The 16,837-nt window shown below is 50.8% G+C and overlaps 1 protein-coding gene across 1 annotated transcript in view; it reads right to left on the bottom strand.

The window, feature by feature from the left end:
* Nucleotides 1-588: 588 nt before the first annotated feature.
* ZBTB40 (zinc finger and BTB domain containing 40) overlaps nt 589-16,837 on the bottom strand; it is a 47,587-nt gene continuing 31,338 nt past the window's right edge. Inside the window, exons 11-19 of the mRNA XM_080358628.1 lie at nt 15,873-16,041; nt 9,422-9,829; nt 8,800-9,006; nt 7,996-8,160; nt 7,363-7,577; nt 6,331-6,493; nt 5,464-5,550; nt 4,260-4,480; nt 589-3,541 (exon numbers count right to left, since the gene is read on the bottom strand). Coding sequence (XP_080214754.1) covers nt 3,350-3,541; nt 4,260-4,480; nt 5,464-5,550; nt 6,331-6,493; nt 7,363-7,577; nt 7,996-8,160; nt 8,800-9,006; nt 9,422-9,829; nt 15,873-16,041 — 1,827 coding nt within the window. The 3' untranslated portion in view covers nt 589-3,349. The remainder of the gene's footprint in view (nt 3,542-4,259; nt 4,481-5,463; nt 5,551-6,330; nt 6,494-7,362; nt 7,578-7,995; nt 8,161-8,799; nt 9,007-9,421; nt 9,830-15,872; nt 16,042-16,837) is intronic.

The following is a 16,837-nucleotide window of genomic DNA, read 5'->3' as shown; positions in this document are numbered from 1 at the left end:
AAAATACCACTCTGGGGCTGCAAAGTTTCACTTTGGATTGGGAAATGCCACGTTGAGGCTGCTCACGGCCACTGCTGTACCCAGTGGTACCTCGCGTTTTCCAAAGGATCCTTGGGTGAACAGGACAGACATCAGCTCAGAATGGAAGTTGTGCAGAAAACAGACATTTCCTAACAGACCTAAGCTTAGTCCTGCACCCTAAATGGCACCAATTAATGCACAGAGATATATACATCATTAACTGATCTAACACCCTCCATGGGACATTACTCTCCAGGCTTCTGTCACAGGCACCCTGCCTTTTTTCCAGAAGCATCTGGCACCTGGAACAGGAGGACGCAGCAGAGGACAGGATGGTCCTGTGCTTCAGCTTGACCTGACAAGAGCTTCTCCATTTCCTTACAGAGAGTGGCATCGAGGTCCAGGGGGGCACAGGACCCCATGTAACCCAATGGGTCACCCAGCGCCTGGCAGAAGACCTGCAAAAATCACGTTTCCTTCCGACCAACTGTTTTGCATGACACTGTGTACCTACATCTTTCATTCTCCATGTTTTATTTTTACAGAGAAAATAAGAATATGCAGCATAACAAGAAATGACTAGTGATCGGCATCTCCAGCGTTGCGCACACCAGACCAAGATGTGCCCTGGGAAACGCATCTTCCCTCTGGGTGGGACATCGGTGTTGCTAACACTGCAATTTCCTCTGACGTGCATATTTCATCCATCAAGAAGGAGCTGGAACAGAGGGATCTGAGTTATTATCTCTCATAATGATACGGGAGATGCTTGATGGTCTCTGTAGAGCTGCCGAGCTCTCACTGGGCGTGTGCTGCTGGCAGGTCTCTGACGAGGATACGTCCACACAGGCTCTTGGTGGGCACAAAGGCAGGAGATACGGCCCTAAACAGGAGACGTGAGCCTGAACCGCTCCTGGTGTGCGGTTTACACCATCCCCCTTCAACTGTGACAACAGTCAGTCAGCAGGGATGAAACGGATCAAAGTCAAAATGCATCACTCATGCTCTTCCCTAGCTAAGCATTATGAAACAACTTCTCCCCAACCCTGTTAAACCTTTAGTCTTCCTCCAGAGTTTTTCAGGAACAAAGAGAGATCAGCTTCACCCAGCCTGTGCAGGATTCCCACAGCTTCCAGCCCCCATGGAGCCAGAAAAGGGACTACAGCTTCCATCTCCACCAGCCTGTGGGATGAAATCCACCACTTACCTCCCAACGCATCTGCTCTGAGACCATCCAAACGTACTTGCTTGTTCTGTCACCATCCCTGTGCTCATCCTAAGCATCAAGCACAGCTTTCCTGTTCCCAGGCAGACACGAGATGGTCTCCAGCAGTGCCCCCTCTGCTGTCCCTCTGGCCAAGGGGGTCCCAGGCATTTTCACCGCTTCACCTCAGTTATGGATGTATTGTACCCTCTCCACAGGTGGTCTCAGCCCAGTTTCAGGCTCTTCTTTAAGCAGGAATATCCAGGGACCGCAGGTGTCCTGTCCAGGACTTGGAGTTGTCCTTCAGCTTGGTGGTGGCTCGAGGTCTCTCACCCTCCAGCCCAGGAGCTGGGTAAGGCCTGGGATGCCTAAGAGGAGCTTCAAAGGTGCAGAGGCCACTAGCACTAATCCTCAAGACCTTGAGCACCATCTCCTGGTCATTCCTGGATTCAGTGGCAACTTAACCTCCTGCTTCCTCCATTTCACTGTCACCGCAAAGCCTGGGGGACAAATCGTGTGTGCAACCGAGGAAGGGGGGAGCACTCCTTGACGCGTCCAACACCTCAACAGGGTCATGTGCTTGCTGCCACACACATGAAAAAAATGTCACGCAGAACAACAGCTCCATCAGGCCCCTCTCCTGGGTCACTGCTCACTTCTCTCCCAGCTGTATGAGGAACGACGAACCGTCACCGGCACAACCACCTTGGCACACTCCGGTGCGGCCGTCTCTGCCTGGTGGCTGTGAGCAGCCAGTGCAAAATGCTGCTGGAAAACTCCAATCTGTTCATCTCCCGCATGCCCGTGGCTCTGGGCAGCGTGATAACACAGGCGCTGCTTGCTGCGGGGCCTCGGGCTGCGGGATGCGGCGGGGATCACCGCTCCGAATGTAAATAACCCGGTGGCAGGGTTCAACCTTTTGGCATAAGGGAAAGGAAGATAAATGCTACCGGTCCCCTCAGAGCCACAGGAACCCTGCATCTATCTAATTGCACTTCATAATTGATTCAGCAAACCATTAATTATCAGATTATATTTTAGGAAACTGCGGATAAAAAAAACTTTATGAAATGTAGCCTTAAAGGGGCCAGTGCGCTGCAGTGAAGCTGTTGCATTGTGCTGGTACTGGAGCAGACTTTACAGTAGGTATATGAACACACGGTACAAAGCAACGCTCTGTGCGCCACGGGGACCAGCTGTGTGCAGGCACAGCAGCTTTTGCACACTCAGAAATACCCACATTAGTGCCAACCCACCTATACCATGAGGAGGGGCCCTGGCACGCAGGCACAGCTCCTTCTCCCTCCTCAGAGGCAGCAGCTTCGGCATCTCCTCAGTGGGACAGAGGAGGGTGAGACCTCAGGGCTGTTTGCTTGCAAGGATGACGTGGGTGCCCAGACTTGCCCACGACCCTCCTTCGTAAGGGACAGCCACAGCAAATACATGGACGGGATCAGATCTGTGCTACACAAGGTGATTTATAAACAGCTCCGGAGCCATTCAGCACAACTCCCGAGCAGCCTCTGCTCAAGCAGAGGCCCCATTGTCAGCTCTGCACCGGAGACTCTTGTAGCTGGCACAATAGGCAGCACAACTGTACAGGGGAGAGCAACAGAAGAAACAGAGCAGCTCTTACCCTGCAGAGCAGCAGATGCCTGCAAGCAAATCGCTGATTCAACCACAAACATCTCCACCGCAATTTCTCAGAGCAGTTTTATCTTTGGTTTCACATACCCAAACCACCCCAGCTTCGTCCTGCACCAGTCTCCTCCTCCTCCCCTCTGCTCTGCTCACATCGGTGGAGGAACACATGTGAACACACCCAATTCTCATCTTTTCCTCTGCGTCTTCTCTTGAGCTGGAGAGACAGGAGGTCCAGCTCACCTGAGCTGGCAGCTGCTGACTGCAGCGAGACCTCCCAGGGCCTTGTGCATCTCTCCAAACCCCTCCTGTCCTTGGCTACACCGTGTTTGCTGCGTGACATTTCCTCTGCAGTGCCGCATACCCAGGGCTGTTTTCCCGAAGAAACCCTGACTCTCCCTCCAGGGGCAGCACAACGCGGCACAGGTTCTGAATGAGTCTAGTGGATGCCAGGGGCCACGCATGGGCACCCATTGCTCATTCTCACTTGGTTTCTTCACAAATCAGAGTGACTTTGTCATCAAACAAGTCCTCCATGGTCACTGCCACCAGCTCAGAGCCAGCTTGGCTCACTTGGGATTCGGGCAATGTCACAAAGACTTGGGAGCCAGTGAGCTGGGCCTCATCAAAAGAGATGATGTGCTCTGCTGCTCCTTGCTCCGATGTCTGAATCACCTGCGTGGAAGACGACCTGAGAGTCAGACACTTACAGCACCACCTTCCCCACGATCACTTTGCTACTCACATCTTTCCCAGCCCCAGCTCTAGTAATAACATTTAGCTTCACACCAGAGGTCTGCAATTACAATAGGTGTGAGACTAATGGGAAACACCAAACCACACACACCAATGATGCAGAAGAGAAGACAGGAGAGTAATTTAAATATTTCACTCCGCAAAATTGCTATAATTTAGCTCCACAAGCAGTTGTAGACAATAAATGCTATGTGATTATCCACTGGAGGAATGCCAGTCCAGGGAATCTTGCACACTGCCTCCCTCATCCAAGGAGCTGTTCTCCACTGATGGCTGAGATCTGGGGTCAAGCCCAGCATTTGGCCTCCAACAAAACAGCTAAATCTCATGGGCTGTGTCATCCGTGTTTTAACAGCCTCTGAGTAACCAGGCACCTCTGCACACACTGTCAGTCCCTCTTCCTTGGCTCCTGAAAACCAGGACTGAACTGCTTCCCCTCCAGCGAGCCCACCTTGCACTAGCACAGAAATCCCAGAGCATGCTGGGCTGGGGCCTTGCACCTTGGACCTCTCTAAGAAGGGGGAATCTGGGAGAAGGAGTGATGGGAGCCACAGGGTTGATCTGGGAAAAATAAAGAGGGTTGGAGAGGAAGAATGGATAAACACCCATGGGGGTTGCAGCACAGAGGAGTCTTTACCTGCACAATCTGGGCTGTGGTGGCTTGGGAGAAGATCACCTTGGGGTGCTCAGCACTGCAGTGCCCCTCCAGCTCACCCTGGGAGGGGAAGAGCTCCCCGCAGAGCTCACAGGTGAAGGTGCTCTCTGTCTTCTTGAAGTGCTCGCTGGTGACGTGGCTCTGCAGGGCCCCCGGGACAGGGAAGGAGGCTGAGCAGTACAAGCAGCAAAACGGCTGGGAGCCTGTGGGGAGAAGTGCTGCCCTGAGCCTGGGCTGCAGCACGGCCAGGGCTGCAACGCAGCCCAAGGGCACAGGGAACTGCAAACAGCCAGGACACACAGGGCTGAAACCCACCAGCGACTCAGGGCACGGCGTGTGCCAGTGTCCCTTCTCCTGGTTACACCACTGTCTATCAAACATTTAGTGGCTGTTCAGCTCTGCTTCAGCTCCAGCTCCCTGCAGCACTGGTGCTCAGAAACCAGGCTGGCGTATCTGATTGTTGCTGCAGCTGCCCCATCTTGCAAATATCTTGTCTCCCCCTTCCCTTAGACCATCCAGCGCTGCTCCTTGCTGGCCTGGTTTGCATCTCCTCATTCAGCACTGCATGATGCCCCCCAGGGACTCTCTCCTGTCTGAGCTACATCCCGGTCTTCTCCATCCTCACTCTCCAGGCTGCTGTTGGCCTCCCCCACCGGTGTCTACTGGTCCTTCTCCTCTCTTGCTATCCCATGCACAGCCCTGCAGACACACTTTTCATAGCAGTCTGGTCTGCCAGGTCACTCTGCACTCACCGCCTTGCTTCAGCTTGCCCACTTGCCAAAGGCTCCTTGATGTGGCCTCCTCAAGCCCAGGTCCCTCTCTGATCTTTCTGGTGCTAAACTCCCTTTTTTTCCAGTCTCCCACTAGCTCTGTCCTCCACAAACCTCAACACTCAGGGTTCAGTTCCTCATGTCTCTGTGTCGATGTCTCCACACCTGTACCCAGCTCTCTGCTGTAATGAGCAAATCCAGACCCCTCCTTGACTTCAGTGGACCCAGAAGCTTAACAAATATCCCAGCCTCACCAAAGCCAGTGCTTATACAGTTCAGCCATATTTTCTGTTTCCTCACACTCTGCTTCCATATTATGTCCATCTTCACTCTCCCACTTACAGCTCAGACATCACTCGCTGACAGGAGGAGTCACTGCTCACAAGGTAACATGAAAAGCAGCAAACCTGACAGACCTGAGTGCCTGCACTTCACGTGGACCTGCAGCAGAGCCAGCGTGGGGAAGAGCTCCTTGCATGTCTCACACTCGTGGAACTTCACATCTGCAAACGAGGTCAAGAATAGAAAAGTGTGTACTGAAGGTCTTCTACGCGAGACTTCCCAGACCTGAGCTCTGGTAAGTGTTTCAGCAACACCACACATGCACAGAGACAGGAGGAGCATCTTGGGAGACATGGCAAATAAAGGAGAGGCCAAGAGCAAGTGAGCTGCAAGACACTGAGATGAGACTTGCCAGAAGAGACTGCTACAGGACACAAAGAACCTGCTGTGATTTGCAGGTGAACAGTGTGGGAACGGCAGGACATGCGGTTCCAGCTAAAGGGTCTTGGACAGGTTATACAGAAATATGTTTTTTATGAGTATAAGGAGTGATAGGCCAGGCCAGTGAGAATGATATCTCGGGTCAGAAAACCAAATGTATGATGTGTGAATGTTGGGTCTGGGCATGTGGATGAGTGGGTTGGAACGCCATCCAAAAGATATGCATGGGAACGTGACTGAAAACAGTCACAACATGAGTGTGGTGTGTTTGGAATAACACTTTTTGAAAAAACATCCTGTCTAACCTCTTGGTCCAGGCCCGTATCTGTAAACCTATAAACTGAGAACTGTTATTAAAAGTCAGCTCAGGTGGCTCAGCTCTGCTCAGCCTGCCTGGCTCTGCTCTCGCTGCTGACAAGAACTCTGTGTCTGTGTGCCTGTGTCTGTATGCATCGCTCCTCATCGCCACAAAACAGGATGTGCAGCCTTTCCTATCAGAATTATTACATCTCTTCTGGCAATCACCACGTGGTTTTGTTCGCTAATGAATGGGCTGTTACCTGTGTGCTCTGCCTTGACGTGCTTTCGGTGAGCAGCCATGCTGGAGAAGGTTTTGTCACAGGAGCTGCACTGCAGGGAGGAGAACTTGGACGAGCGGTGATTCTGAGCTGCAAAGACATCAGGGTGGTGGGTCCGGTTGTGATACCATAACCCTGACAACTGCTGTAATGATAAGAATCAAATCATGGTTACAATTCAAAGATGTTTCAGGGGTATCGAGACAGCAAGAGACTGCGTGGAAAGCAACAGGAACAGTGGGGCTGTGCTCAGCAGGTACAAGACCTGCCCATCCTCCCACAGGACAAGAGCCAACACCTCACTTCTGTTTCTTCATTGCCCCTGAAGAGCTGAACACTGCTGACTCCCTCACCCTCATCTCACTCGCTGCAGGTCCCGTTTTGCACTGAATTTCTGTTCCCTGGCAGGAATGTGCTCACACACACACTCCCACTGAGGATTTTTATTCCTACGCTTCTTTGCATATAGAAACTTAGGTGAAAGAGACTCCTGAGGGTCCAGACAGGCAGCTATGGAGCTCTGTGAAGTCATGGCCCATCTCTCTCCATCGACTTGCCTTTTCCCAACAGACTCTGCCTCTTCTTGTTGTCCCAAAATGAAGGTTCTGTGACCCGGTGTGCAAAAAAGCCGAATTGTAGCACACAGAGACATATAACGAGCAACACTCAGCTAAAGGAAACTTTATCCAACAGTCTCGAGACACGTATTAAAGCAAGACCCAACTAATTGTGTGGGCTTCAAAATGTCTAAAGCTGCAAAGTCAGTCTCTCTGATTAGGCATTTGCAAGTCACCCTCATCTTTGTCAGACTGACCTAAAACTGAAAAGATTTACTTATCTTTAGGTTAGCAAGTACAGACAGGAGTCATTATTTTAAGTGGCAATGACAAAACTGTGCAATTTTTCCTTCTGCTGACCACAAACTGCTCCACTCGGTGCACGTGGCCAGGAGAGACATCCTGGTACAAGAGTGGGCAATGGCAACCGCCAGCATGAGCCCAAATCCTCGCTCACCTGGTAAGCTTTGTCACAGAGGTCACAGCTGAAGGGCTTTCCTCCAACATGGGTCACCATGTGTCGCTCCAGGAGCGATGGGGCGCTGAAGACTTTGGAGCAGGTGGGGCAGGGGTGGTACTCGCGGGAGTGGGCTTCGTGGACGTGCTTGCGGTGCTCCTGGAGGGTGGCAAAGCTCATCCGGCACTTCTTGCAGTCGTAGGGATCTTCGATGTCTGCCGCCCAGAAACGCAATAAAAACCACGGAGTGCAAAGAAATCAGAGAAAGGGATAAAAGAATTAAGAGGAGAATTCACAGAGGAAGAAAGAAAAGGGGTAGAATCACTGGTTACTTCCCAGGTGAAAACAAGCACTGGAATTTCGGCTTTGCATACAGATGTTGTTGCTGCTCCTGCTCACATCCAGCTTCCCATGGTGGGTTCCCAGCAGCTTATTTGCTGGCAGCCAGCCCTACCATTTTCTTTGGGATAACCCTACTCACAGCATCAAACCACTGAAGAGTCTTGCTTTTCTTGGGAGGGAAAAATCCCACCAGGAGACACCCAGGCAGCCTGCAGGCACCAGTAACACCCGCAGAAGCCTCCGCTGGCACAGATGTCTCTGCCATGATCCCGCACAGGCTGTGCCACTCACTGTGGAAGGTCCGGAGGTGGATGGAGAGCCCGTTGGCCTGGCGAAAGCCTTTCCCACACTCTCGGCAGACGTACGGCTTGTCCCCCGTGTGAGTGCGGACGTGGCGCGACAGCTCAATGGACTGTGCGAAGACGGCGTCGCAGTACTGGCAGGCGTACATCTTCCCTGCGGGGACACCCAGGGTGAGAGCCTGCACCTCGCGGGACAGGAGCTCTGCCTGGAATACACCCCATTTTGGAGGGACAGGGGAGAGATGGCAAACTAGACAGGCTTTCCTGGGCTAGCTGGAGCATTTCAGTGCAGGGTCTATGTGTTGGCATGTCTCATGTTGAGAATTAACTATACAGTTGTAGCATGTTTATGCCTCAGTACTGGAAGGGGCTGGGTGCAGGAGCAGGAGAAGCACTGGCATGAAAAACTATGAGGAATTCAGCCACAGGGAGGGACAGCAGAAAGCAGGTTAACCAGATGGAAGGATGTGTCACAGGAGTCTAGATGTGAGGGGACAGAGAGGAGCTACTCAGGAGAAAATCGAGGAAGGTAGAGGAAGAGGAAGATTCCCTTAATGCGGAACAAACGGGTAACTGGCTTACAGATTGGAGGACCTGGAGAAGGGGATGGGGGAAAGGCAGAGAGGGAAACTGCACGGAAAACCATGGGGGTAAAGGCGATCTGGGAGCAGCCTCCTGCCCAGGGCTCCCCAAAAGGATGGGGAAGCTGCCAGGAGGCAGATGGAGGAACAGGACACAGGGTGATGGATAGAGCAAGCCAAGCCCATGGCCGGCTCCCACGGGGACGGCTCACCCTCAGCGTGCTTCTTCTTGGTGTGGTAGGCGAGGGCCGAGGCCTGCATGAAGGTCATCAGGCAGTGCTTGCACGTGAAGGGCCGGTCCCCCGTGTGCAGCCGCAGGTGGTTCTTCAGCGTGGAGTTGGCCGCGAACTTGGCCCCACACTTCTCGCAGGAGAAGGGCTTCTCGTCAAAGTGCTCCGTCAGCTTGTGGTACTGCATCCCTGGGGAGGCAGGCAGGACACGAGGTGACAGCGGGGGGACCCAGTGCCAGCCCTGCCTGACCCTACTGCAGAGACACCACTCCACCCAGCCCGGAGGTTCACAAGGATATCGTGAGGCAAAGAGACTCAACTCATCTCACTTGTCCTCCTAAACCAGCTGCAGAACTGGAACAGCTTGACTATTTTTGGAGGCTTTTAAATTTGCCAGTAGCCCCACTTTTCCTTGATGAGCCATGTGGAAAACCAATCAGGGAAGAACTAATCAGAAAGCAGTTGTGCTCAGTGGGGCAGGAGAAATGAGCTGAGCTGGGTTTCTCACACACAGTGCTCACAGGGCTGCAGGGAGATTTCAGATTATCAATTCATTGTATTGTCCAGACTTGTGTACAAACACCCCTGCTCGCACCAACCCTACCTGAGGCATGAGCAAACTCTCGGCCACAGATATCACACGCCACGGGGAGCCGCTTCTTCTTCTTCTTAGCTGTCCCCACCACCCCGTGGACCTCCAGCTGATGTTTCTCCAGCTCCTTCTTTGTTGACTTGACCTCACAGCACTCCTTACACTGGATTTGCTTTCCTCTGGCCACCCGACAACGTTTCATGTGCACCTTCAGACGGCAGTAGAAGTGGAAGGTCTTATCACAGGCTTTGCAGACAAAATTCTTCTTGGAAGAAGCTTTTTCTTGGGGCTCCTTTGGTTCCCTGGCACCGGCACCTCCTGCCTTGTCCTCATCTTTGTCCAGAGCTTCAACTTGGGATTCACTGTTCACCTTCCACTTCCTGATTCCAGGTTTCTCCCCATTTCCCTCAGTCAAGAGACCTATGGAAATAGCAATTCCTGTTCCAGTGGTGACCAGAGGGACTGGACACCAGCCCCTCAGTCTTCCCGCACCGCAAGAACTGGCACACATCGGACATGCTGTCCCATCACAACAGTGGCACTGGCTCTGCTCAAAAGTGGCCGTGGCCATGTAGGGAACAATGCATGGAAAAGTGGTTCTCGAGCTCTCCACCACACACCAGGGGCTAGATTAGATGGCAAGAGCCAGGGCCAGATTCTCCAAAAAGACTGTTCCTCAAGCAGTACAAACTGCTGCTTCCAAGCACCTGCCTCCTGCTCAGACACGTGAACTTACAGCTGTGCTTAAATGTTTGAAGAGCTGAGCCTCAGGTATGATACTGTCTACGTCTGCCACCGAGAGTGGATATCCAGCCATTAATTACAAGAAACCTCAGGAACACTTCCCCAGTGCAAACTCTTTGAAAGGGAACAGATAATCTCACTACGACCCTTTTGAGTTTTCTGGTTAGGGCCCTGAGGTATTTTAGATCGCTCATTACATCCATTTCTTACAAAGTCTAATGCTTTTCTGAGTCCCTGTAACACCATCATCTCAAAAAGCACAAGCTGGAAAATTCACCCAGGATCTCAATCTACAAAAAAAGACCCACAGGGAATGCACATATGGAAGAAATCAAAATACAAACAGATATATTTGGCTTCTTTGCTATAATGAGAACCATGCGACTGTGTGGCCATGGAAACCAGTGCAGACTTCTCCTTTTGCCAATGAACAGAAAATTCAGCCTACGCTTGCAGAACTTAATTTCTGCCTTTCTCACTACGGGAAGAGCTCAGCAAAGCATCCTACCTGCACAGCGGTACTGCCCTGCATTTCCAGCCAACTGGAAACAAGGTGACATATTCCAACAGACTTGGAAATCTTAAGATGTCAAGTGGTGACCCATCGACCTCTAAGATATCGAGGGAGAAAACCAGATTGGTTTCCAGTTTGTCCTGCTCTGTCAGGATAGCAATTCATGCCTTTCACCTCTAAGGTCTCTTCCCACATCCCTAAAACCATCACTGCCAGATTTTTTTGAACCAAGTGAAGAAGTATCTTTAAATCTCCCAGAAATGTTGAACATCAGAAAGGATCATCTTGCCAGGCAGGAGGAATGTGGACAAAGATACAAGCACTAAAGAAACCAGGACTGGAAAGGTCTAGAAGTTGAGTCATGGCAGCAGGGGTGTAACCTGAGTCAGATGAAGTGTCGTTTTGCCACAGACTCCAGTGCACCACGAGCTGGCTCACGGTCCTCCTGCTTTCATGCCTGTGAAAAAGTCGTTCAGGATTACAAACTTTTAGCCTAAACCTGTAAGCACAAGCCTGTAATGGTATCAAGGCAAGGGGAGCTCTCAACCTCAGTCCATTTCATGGGGAAACGCATAAAGGGGCTCCAGGGACAGCTCTCCATCTTCAGGGGGATGCTACTACTCCCAGAGAAGTTTTGAAAGAAAGCTGAAGCAACTCGCGTGAAATCAATGGCCAGGTACCTACACCCTGTAGTCCTGTGTAATATATACAGCCTGGGTGGCAAGAGAAACCTTGCCTGATGGTGGAATATACCCTCAAAAGGGTATAAAAGGGTTTCAAAAGGCTTTCAAAGGCTGACTACCATGAGACAGCAGAATGGCAGACGTGCTGAACTGCGTGATGCAAAGCTGACGTGGCAGCAAGGTCGGGTGTCAGATGCTGAACTTGCAGGTTTCTTTAACAGCATCAAGTACCACAGGTTGGCTGTTGCCTGAAGAGAGGAAAGGACATGTGGCAAGGTCACATCAAGGCAGCAATTCCTTTCCCCTTGGCAGCCAGGATGTCTCCCAGAACCTTTCCTATGGGTGAAGACAACATTTCATACCTCTCTTGAGCAGCAGCCAACACCCAGTCAGCTTACACCCTGGAGATGCAGGAAGCCTGAAGGTGAACCCAAGTGCTCTCCTGAGAAATGAGACCGGACTGAAGAAGCGATTGCACATCAAGTTTGAGAGGCAGGAACTTAGCGGGCCAGAACCAAACTGCCTTGGCCATGGCCCTGGCTGAGCCCCCGGGAGCAGACAGAGCCTGACGGTAAACACGCACCAGAAAGGGCCCAGACATGAATTCCTGACCACAGGGTCCTCTGGGACCCTGGACTTTGCATCACTTTCCATTCTCTGGTGGCAGAGACATTCAGCACTGGAAGAAAAACCCTGTTGTTAATTAAGGTGTATTTCATACCAAGTTCTCTTTCTCTTTTGTAAGTGGTTTGCCAAGTCTGTAATCCTGGTGGCTGCTCTATCATGATAAATATTATACTCCAGAAGCAGAAGATCTCTTGGTGTGTGACCATCCTGTCCCCAACTTCCTCAGCTTAAGTTGGAAGAAAATTCCACCTACCCCTTTGCATCTGTGATGGTTGCTGACATGCATGGTGGCTTCTAAAGCAGAACCTTTCTAGCGCAGAATGGCATTTTGCTTGCAAACTTGACAGTTTAACAATTCCGGGGGCTGACCCAGTACTACGTTAGATGCTGTCTTTTTTAAACACAAGACTATGCAGAGGAAAAGCCTTTTTGCTGGAGTTCTTGATACATTTCTGACATTTGAAAATGAGGCATATCTTGACAAACATGATCTCTCAAGAAGGGAATGTACAGAGACCTGGAAAGCAGCTGGATAGAGGTTATGGAGTTGGCTGGAAGAGCCACACCTCATCCTTTTAAGTGCTCGGGCTACAGAAGAGACCCAAGGAGAAGCCAACAGATTTCATGTTGTACTTCCAAAGAAACCAACCCCTTACTTTGATAGTGCTGAGTGTGGGGGGATGGATGCAGCAGTTTCCTCCACAGGGATGCTTGGTGCTTTTCAAGTGGCTCCGCTCACCTGAATTAAGAATCAGACTTTTTTTTTTTTTGGTGGTAGAGAGGTAAAAACTATTGCTTTCAAGTGGAAATGCAAACTCTACAAATCTCCATGCAGCGCATATGTTCCTCCAAAATGTAAGATCTCCTCTGTTTCAAGTGGAAGCTCACATCCCTCAAACATGAGGCCCGCAGTTATCATTCGTACCTCATGCCAAGAGCCACACAGCTATTGATCCATAAAAGCTACCTGCAACATTTAGGGCTGGTAAGCAGCGATATCAGAGCGGAGAAGACTGGCTTAGAAAGTAAGATATGGAAGTTCAGTGTAAAGATCTGTACGGTGCCAAAAAGGGGCTGGTAACTGGCAATCCTCCTCTGGACACTTCATACAGAATAAATGTTTCTGCAAGTAAACACCATTTTTCCAGAGCTCTTGTTTTTGATGTTGCTTCTTGCTTGATTTCATCTCAACCTTGGCTTGAAGCCCTGCAAAGACACTCAGTAACAGCAGTCTGCTCGCTTTGATATTGGTGCCAGAGAAGCCGGCATCTGCCAGCGCAATGCAGCCGACTCCACGGGTCCCTCGCAGGTGGGCACCGCAAGGTGTGCAGGAGCTATGGTGGGCTGCACACTCACAGGCACCTGCCATTTTTGTTGGCTTATCTCCTCCAGGGTCATCAGGGTATCAGCCCTGGCACATTCCACAGTCAGACAGGGTCAGGGGATGTGGGACAAGTGTTTGCAGCATCAGATGGAGAAGGAGTGGCAGATAAGAAGGTATTGCCTTTTCTCTGAAAATCGTCATCAGAGTTGTGACCAGGTGAAAAAGCCAACTGGACTGGTGGAAGCTCTTGGTGGAGTTAGGAGAGAGGAGAACCAGGCATAAAAACTGGATCTATAGTGTAGGACATCTCCTAGGGAGACCACTAAGGCCACTGAGTCAAGAAAGGGGAGCAGAGCATGCGCCATCACCCTCCGAGCCCTCCAGCCAGGACAGGGATCCAGGGCCTCAGTTTCTCTCACAAGCTCACTGCTCCACGTCACCAGCCTCATCCACCGCCCCAACAACATTTCCTCGTGGCTCAGGAATACAGGGAAAGTAACAAACCCAGAGTGCAAAGAGTGACCGAGGGGCACGTCACCCCTTCCCGGTCCGTGGGGAAGCTTCGCCTGTCACTGTCACAAAATGATGCTGAGTGTCAAAGCCAGATCGTGGCCCTGAGCCAAATTTTCAGACAACGCAATTAAACATCCTATCCCTAAAAAAGATGAGACATTAATAACAAGCTGCTTACTGTAACTGCCTAGCAATCCGCTAATATTTCCGCACTGCGCCGTAAGCCAAGCAGCTCTGGCACCACAAGTAAACAGGGATGGATTGAGCTGAACCGGTGCCTCTGCTTGGATGAAAATCACACTGTGCACATCCCAGTGGAATCCACAGCCCAAAGAATCTGTACTTGGATGCACTGGGAAGCACAATATAATAAAAATGTATGCAAGCAAACAGAATAAGCAAGTCGCATTTGCATCCTTTTCAACAGAATGCAAACCTGCAGTTAGCTTCCTGGCCCTCTGTTATCTTTTTCATTAAAGCACCAAATTCTGTTAAGCATTCTTCCTTCAAATGATGGATGCAGAGATACAATTTGCTCAGCTGGAAAGCATCCCACAGCTCAGGGCAGGGTCTCACACATGGTTATTGCTATGCATTTGCTTCTGGAGTTTACCAAATTGCAATCTGCATATGCTTTGTTCATACCTTTCCCAAACTAGTACAGTGTGTAACATCCCCCTGCTGCTGTGGGACCCTCCCAGGGGATCATCTGCTCTGTGAGGGGTATCCACAGCAAGACCAAAGCACAGTGAGAAAACAAACTCACAAACTAGTCTGGGACTACAAAACACACCATCGTGGTGATCTATGCACCACACCAGTGCACTCTAATCTGACCTTTTCACAACCAGCCTGTGCAGTATCCGCACATACACAAAGTTAAGGGATTGTAATACAAATCCAAGTTCATACAGGTCCAACAGTACGGGAAGAGCCAAAGAAACCCCACTGGTTAAGGATTAAAATTCTGAAAAACAGCCTAATATAGACACAAATTATATAACTAAATTTACCCCAAGTTCCAGCATAAGTTGGGAAATGACCTGTTAGAGAGCAGCGTAGGGAAAGGGACCTGGGGGTCCCGGGGACAGCAGGGTGACCATGAGCCAGCACTGGGCCCTTGTGGCCAGGAAGCCAATGGGACCTGGGGTGGGTTAGAAGGGGGTGGTCAGTAGGTCAGAGAGGTTCTCCTGCCCCTCTGCTCTGCCCTGGGGAGACCACACCTGGAATCTTATGTCCAGCTGTGGCCCCTCAGTTCCAGCAGGACAGGGAACTGCTGGAGAGAGTCCAGCGCAGCCACCAAGATGCTGCAGGGAGTGGAGCATCTCCCGTGTGAGGAAAGGCTGAGGGAGCTGGGGCTCTGGAGCTGGACAAGAGGACACTGAGGAGGGACTCATTCATGGGGATCAATATGGAAAGGGGCAGTGTCAGGAGGATGGAGCCAGGCTCTTCTCGGTGACAAACAATAGTAGGACAAGGGGTAATGGGTTCAAAGTGGAACACAAGAGGTTCCACTTAAATTTGAGAAGAAACTTCTTCACGGTGAGGGGGGCAGAGCCTGGCCCAGGCTGCCCAGGGGGGTTGTGAAGTCTCCTTCTGTGCAGACATTCCAACCCGCCTGGACACCTTCCTGTGTAACCTTATCTGGGTGTTCCTGCTCCATGGGGGGATTGCACTGGATGAGCTTTCCAGGTCCCTTCCACCTCTGACATTCTGAGATTCTGTAAATCGCTTAAATGCCTCCAGTGCAAGGGTTGGGATGGAGAAACTCAAATGCAGTTAAGGAACACCAGTCTGGGGTCAGTTACTGTCTCCACAACCCTCGCAACGTACAAACCTTTAAGCTGGTGTGTTTTACCAGCAGGAGAAATGCCCGTTCCAGGGCTGGGATCCAGAGCTCACCCCTGTCAATCCTCCTGCAAATACAAGCCCAGCATTTGGCCAGGGGATCGTTCCATGGAATGACCTCAGGACACCAGGACAGCCACTCAAACCACCCAGGACTCCCACAACCATGTGTAAAAGACTCCGAAGGACAAAAGCTTCTGCTTTTCTTACCCATGTGCCCCAACTCCTGCATCACTGGCTGCAGGTCTGGGAAGGACTCGTGGACGTTGCACAGCAGCTGACAGATCTTGATGGCTGGGACAGACTTCTCCTGGGCTGTACTCAGAGCCGCTTTCAAGGAGGCCTCTGAACTTTCCTTCTGAGCTGAAATACTCAGGAGCTGGAGAATTAAGAAGAAGGAAACATCGCATGACAGAGATTTTGGGCTGTAAAAGGTCGGGATGGTCTGGGAGTGAGGGCACGTCTGCTTTGTTTCATCTCTACTGCTGGGAAGCTGTTCTGAGAAACCAGAAAATAAATCCCTTTCCATACAGGTCTTTGCCTCTCCACTGATGTATGGGCATGAGCTGAGAGAATTTCAGGATTAAATAAAAGTCACAACAAATTAAATTCCCAGACTTCCTGGTTTGGTATTAGCTCATTTAAAACCACCTTTCCATGGAAAAAGCAGTTCCTCCATGCCTTACAGCATTACGAGCTTACCTAACTCAAACCTGTGTATCATACACAACTCTCGTGGGCCATTTCTCTCCCTTCCAAACCCAAACCCACTTCAGCCAGTCACCGCAAGGAGAACCAAGGTGAGGATCTGTGCGTGCCCACCCGCACCTCACCTTCCAGATCTCCAACAGCAGCCAACTAGAGCAGAAACAAGCAACCACAGACTGCTTGGTGGAAAAGGCCAGCACGTTACTAACACAGCCCATTTTCTTTGTCAAGAGCAAAACAGACAAGGCACTCAGGGACACAACCCAGTCACAGCATCCTCAGTGCATTTTCTAGGGGTGTTTCATTTTCATATGTCCTGGAACAGCCAAACAAATGGAAACCCATCCCCTGGCAGCTCTGCTTTCTCTAGAACTTCAGCACCCTTGCAGAGCTGAAACAGTTTTTCTTTGTTTGAATACCTTCTTTTCACTGAGAATCTCACTGGTAATTTATTCTACCTAAAAACT

The sequence above is a fragment of the Nesoenas mayeri genome (genome assembly GCF_963082525.1).
Source record: "Nesoenas mayeri genome assembly, chromosome: 24".
NCBI lineage: Eukaryota > Metazoa > Chordata > Aves > Columbiformes > Columbidae > Nesoenas > Nesoenas mayeri.
Note: the sequence above shows the minus strand (reverse complement) of the source record. Positions and strands in the feature narration are given on the sequence as shown.